Raw genomic sequence first — 6,000 nt, 5'->3', positions numbered from 1 at the left:
AGCTAGCTCGCTCTGGATACATGTGTCAGGATGAGGGTGGTAGTGGGCATTAACGGGTGGTAATGGTAAGGCCTCTAGTATTTCAACATTTAATATGACATTGATATTTAGTCTGAATCCCATAGCTCTGTTGTCACACCTTTTCTGTTACGTGGCTCACATCATACAGACACTTTTGGGAAAATGTCTTTTCCCCATTGAACTATGAGCTCATTGGGGGCGGGAGGGGGTGGGTCCTTTCTTACTCAGCTCCGTATTCATGGGTTTAGCACTGAGCCTGAACATAACATATGTGTAGATATTTATGGGAGGCATGAATAAGAACCTTAATTTATCAGGGCTCAGTAAAAAGAGCCTGAGGACAGTAATGTCCAATAGGGAATTATGAATGTCTTTTCAGAATTTCAAAGAACATTCACTGTTCAGCTGTCTTCCTAAAAAATGTTTCATTTAAAATTAATCAATATCTTGAATACTTGTCTTTTTTTAATAATTTTTATGTAAGGAAGCAGGAAGGAGATACAATTTAAAGCCCTAGTCTACTTGTAATTAAAGAAGGGAAGCTCCAATTCTCTCTAAACTGTTGGTTCAAGTGTGAATTCTTGAATTCCTTTTCTAACTTGTATGTGTTCCAGAAAACATACAAATAAGTAAATCCAGGAATTAATAATATTAATTGGCTACTTCGTTCCTATGCATGAGGACACAAAACAACGGTAACATTTATGTTGATTACATTTGGATGTCATATCATCTTGGTATTTTCAAATACTATCATCTGTCTATCTATTCTAGTGCTGTATAATCTCCTTTTCTTAGTACTTTCCACTTTATGATTTTTATATATTCCTGTTTGAAATAACATTTTGTCTCAATGTCACTCATGCATTTATTTAATCATTTACAAATGATGGTCTGTGAGATGGGACTGAATAATGTGCAAAATATTTCTTAAGGAAGAATGAAAATATATCAAAGAACAATTTGCAAAACCAATATGGTAGAAGTCATATTTATTGAAAAAAATTAATATCTTTGCTATAAAATTTGTAACAGGAATATTTACTAAATGTTTATTTTGATGCAGAAACCTGAATTTTATACCAAGTACAAGACAGTAGCACTAGTTTTTCTTTTATTTACATTTTATGAAAATTGTTATGCCGTCCATGTTAAAAGAACTTATGATGGAGAACTGTTACATTAGAAAAATAATATTCTTGGTAAAGCATTCTCAAGGAGTACAGTCACATCTTCTGCCTCTTCAATAAGGCAGAAGTCCCTATAACAGCATATAACTTAATTTACAAAATACAGTAACTGTTCAGACACATATTCAAGTTTTCTTTTGGTATGATTTATTTTCCTCACTGTAAAATTACTTTTTTTCTCTCTCTCTTTTTTTTTTTTTTACTGAAACAGAAAGACTTTCAGGAAAATGTCATTGAATGATTTCAGCTATAGATTACATATACAACAACTCTGTAGCCTAGCAACAACCATTGCCACACCATCATTAACTTTAAATATTTTACTTGGTGAGCTATTCTCAAACGTAGCATATTTTAAGGTTTTGCCATCATGACCGTGGAATCGTTGGTTTTCGTAGCAAACAGATCTGTCACAGTATGAAGCTTTGTTTGTTTTAGGGAACTGGTACACAATTACATTTCCACTCACGAGAGAACGCCACAGATGTAACTGAAGTCCGGCTCTGATGGCCCCATAAAGGTCCTGCGCTGGACCAGCCCCAAACCTCCTGGGCTCACACTGCACAGCCCTGGCTGGGTTCAGGCAGTTTCATACCTAGAGACTTTGCTGCTCTTCACAGTTAGGTAGTTTTAATTCCTTCAAAGGCACACAACTTCCACCTTTTTTCCAGCGTTGCTCCCACGCCTGTGAATTCCTGTTTAAACATGCGTGGCAACCTCATCAAAAGCATTTCGATTTCGTTTGCAGATATCTGTCAGAAAGGAAGAAAAGTCACTTTTGGGAAACAAGGAGGCAGGGGGTTGAGTGAGGACATGCTTTACCAATGAGACAAACACGTACTTTCCTACTAGGCTGTAAAGTAATGTCCTTTATAAAAGGAGCACAAGTGAAAGGGCTGAATGTGATTAGCTTCATCATCTCCTGGGCAGCTGGTGGGAGGGGGGCATGAGACAAGTGGGTGCAAAGTTTCAGGCACCCTTCATATGGATGGCTACCTTACTGACAGCAGCATGCCTGAACAGCCCTCCCTAGATAAAGAAGGAGACGGGGCGGGATTTACGATGGCTCAGAGCAAACTGATCACCACTTGGGGAAAGCTACCACTCCTCTGATACAAAGGGCAGTACTTTTACCTAACTTGGTGAGGGCTGGAGGGCATGTCGGTGGATTTCTTGCCACCCTAACTTTCTCTTAACTTTCACAGGGACCAGAAGACCGTAAAGGTTTAGGAATAAAAATGAAACCCAGCACCTGCGGCAATAAAAGTCTCAAGGTCCATCCAGTGATACAACCCAGGTAGGTTTTTTAGATGCAGTTTTTTTTCTTCTCCCAACTTTTATTACATATATTTTTACACCAGTAATTCATTTTTCCTTAAATAAAGAACAAAACGACCACAACCCTTTTACTCCAATGCAGCCATTGCTCTTTTTTTCTCTGGGTTTGCATCCTAATCCATGCATATACATAGGGATCTCACACAGCAAGTTGACTGAGATCCTGGAGATGGAGGTCTGACATTTCTGTGTAAATTCCATATCATACTGTTGTTATGATCCAAATGACCCTACCAAGATGCTAGTTTCTCTAAGTAAGTCTCAACAGGTGGGGATGACAACATTTAGTAAGGATGTGCGAAGACTACTGGCTTAGCACAGATCTGGGCACCTAGAAATGTTCAGTGAATAAGCCCTCATTATTTTTCATGGTACAATCACTGTCTGGATATCATTTTACAGTCTATACTTTACTTCCATTTAACAATTAAGAGAGATCAGGGACTTCCCTTGTGGTCCATTGGTTAAGACTCTGCACTTCCAATGCAGGGGGTGTGGGATCGACCCCGGTCAGGGAACAAGGATCCCACACACATGCCATGTGGCCAAAAAAAACCACAAACAACAACCAATTAAGAGAGACCAAACAGACAACTGATACCACAGAAATACAAACAATTATATACCAACAAATTGGACAACCTAGAAGAAATGGACAAGTTTCTAGAAACATGCAACCCACCAAAACTGAATCAAGAAGAAATAGATATTTCGAACAGACTGATCACTAGAAATGAAATAGAATCTGTAATTTAAAAAGAAAAACAAAAAGCCTCCCTGCAAATAAAAGGCCAGGACCAGATGGCTTCACTGGGCAATTCTACCAAACATACATACAAAGAAGAACTTATACTGATCCTTCTCAAACTCTTCCAAAAGACTGAAGAAGGAACACTCCCAAAGTCATTCTGTGAAGCCACCATCACCCTGATAACAAAACCAGACAAAGACAATATAAAAAAAGAAAATTACAGGCCAATATCTTCGATGAATATAGATGCAAAAATTCTCAACAAAATACTAGCAAACTGGGTCAGAAGACTAGATATCTAGGATGGCAAGGTGAGAAGGACTTATCTTGCCATGGCTGGCTTTGAAGACAGAGGCAGGGAGCCACGATTCAAGGAACACAGACAGCTTCTAGAAGCTGGACAAGGACTCCTGCCAGTGTTGCTGAGGCATCCTGCATCACTCAGAATCCCAGTGGTTACCCAGTTGGTGCTGAAGGGAGTTCTGTTATAGATGCACAATTAGACTTCCTTACTGCTACTGTGAAGGGGTTCTGTTGAGCCTGTCGATATGGCACTGGTTTGTAAAAAAATCTATCAATCAGTAATTAAGAGTATGTACATCGAGAAGATGGCAGAATAGAAGGACCTTGAGCTCACCTCCTGACATGAGCACACCAAAATCACAACTAACTGCTGAACTACCATTGATAAAAAGACTGGAACCTACCAAAAACGATATTCTAATCCAAAGACATAAAGAAGAAACTCAGCGAGATAGTAGAAGGGGCACACTTGCGAAATAATCAAATCCCATATCCCCTGGGTGGGCGACCCACAAACCGGAGAACAATTATATCGCAGAAGTTCTCCCACAGGAGTGAGAGTTCTGAGCTCCATGTCAGACTCCCCAGCCTGGGGGTCCGGCATTGGGAGGAGGACTTCCCGGAGCATTTGGCTTTGAAGGCCAGTGGGGCTTGAGTGCAGGAGCTCCACAGGACCAGAGGAAACAGAGACCCCATTCTTGGAGGGCTCACGTGATTTCGTGTGTGTACCAAGACCCAGGGCAAAAGCAGTGACTCCACAGGAGCCTGGGTCAGACCTGCCTGCTGGTCTCGGAGGGTGTCCTGGGGAGGCAGGGGGCAGCTGTGGCTCACTGTGGGGACAAGGGCACTGGTGGAATAGGTACTGGGGAATACTCATTGGCACGAGCTCTCCTGGAGGCTGCCATTTTGGCACCAAGACCTGGCCCCAACCACCTGTAGGCTTCAGTGCTGGGACACCTCAGGTGAAATGACCAACATGGCGGGAACAGAGCCCCACCCACCAGTGGACAGGCTGCATGAAGACTTCCTGATCCCACAGCCACCTCTAGACATGCCCCTTGACATGGCCCTGCCCAGAAGAGGGCCAAGACCCAGCCCCACCCAGCACTAGTGGGCAAGCATCAGCCCTTCCCACCATGAAGCCTGCACAAGCCTCTAGGCCAGCCCCACCCACTAGGGGGCAGACATTAGAAGCAAGAGAACTAGGATCCAGCAGCGTGCGGAACCAAGTCAGCAAACGCAGGTCAGAATCTACCCTGGGACCAGCTGGTCCCCTGGCCCTTGGGTGACAAGAAGGGAATGTATTGCTGGGACACATAGGACATCCCCTACAGAGGGCCACTTCTCCAAGGTTAAGAAACATAACTAACTTCCACATACATAAACATACAAATAGAAATTGAGACAAAATGAGATGGCAGAGGAATATGTTTCAGATGAAGGAACAACATAAAACCCCAGAACAACTACTAAGTGACATGGAGATAGGCAATCTACCCGAGAAAGAATTCAGAAGAATGATTGCAAGGATGAGCCAAGAACTCAGGAAAAGAATGGATGCACAGAGTGGGAAGTTACAAGTTTGTTTGTTTGTTTGTTTTGCAGTACGCGGGCCTCTCACTGTTGTGGCCTCTCCCGTTGTGGAGCACAGGCCCCGGATGCACAGGCTCAGCGGCCATGGCTCACGGCCCCAGCTGCTCCGCGGCATGTGGGATCCTCCCGGACCGGGGCACGAACCCATGTCCCCTGCATCAGCAGGTGGACTCTCAACCACTGCGCCACCAGGGAAGCCCAAGAGAAGTTACAAGTTTTTAATAAAGAGTTAGAAAATGTAAAGAGCAACCAAACAGAGTTGAAGAATACAGTAACTGAAATGTAAAACACTAGAAGGAATCAATAGCAGAATAAATGAAACAGAAGAATGGATAAGTGAGCTGGAAGACACAGTGGTGGAAATCACTGCCACAGAGAAGAATAAAGAAAAAATAATGAAAAGAAATGAGGACAGTTTAAGAGACCTCTGGGACAGCATCAAATGCACCACCATTCACCCCTTCTGGGGTCCCAGAAGGAGAAGAGCGAGAGAAGGGGCCTGAGAAGATACTTGAAGCGATAAAAGCTGAAAACTTCCCTAACATGGGAAAGGAAACAGTCACCTAAGTCCAGGAAGAGAGGCCAGAAGGGAGTGGCACAATAGAATTAATGTGATGAAAGGGAAAAACCTACAACCAGGAATACTCTACCCAGCAAGGCTCTCATTCAGATTTGACAGAGGAATCCAAAGCTTTACAGTCAAGCAAACACTAGAAGAATTTAGTACCACCAAAGCAGCTTTACAAGAAATGCTAAAGGAACTTCTCCAGGTGGAAAGGAAAATGCCACAACTAGAAACAAGAA

The 6,000-nt window shown here is 42.7% G+C and overlaps 1 protein-coding gene across 4 annotated transcripts in view; it reads right to left on the bottom strand.

Annotated features, from left to right (window-relative positions):
- Positions 1–1,004: 1,004 nt before the first annotated feature.
- ENOX1 (ecto-NOX disulfide-thiol exchanger 1) overlaps positions 1,005–6,000 on the bottom strand; it is a 610,579-nt gene continuing 605,583 nt past the window's right edge. For all 4 annotated transcript variants that reach the window (XM_059995963.1, XM_059995964.1, XM_059995965.1 and 1 more), the window contains one exon: positions 1,005–1,963. In XM_059995963.1, coding sequence (XP_059851946.1) covers positions 1,832–1,963 — 132 coding nt within the window. In that variant the 3' untranslated portion in view covers positions 1,005–1,831. The remainder of the gene's footprint in view (positions 1,964–6,000) is intronic.

Source organism: Delphinus delphis, chromosome 18 (assembly GCF_949987515.2).
Source record: "Delphinus delphis chromosome 18, mDelDel1.2, whole genome shotgun sequence".
Taxonomy (NCBI): Eukaryota; Metazoa; Chordata; class Mammalia; order Artiodactyla; family Delphinidae; genus Delphinus; species Delphinus delphis.
Note: the sequence above shows the minus strand (reverse complement) of the source record. Positions and strands in the feature narration are given on the sequence as shown.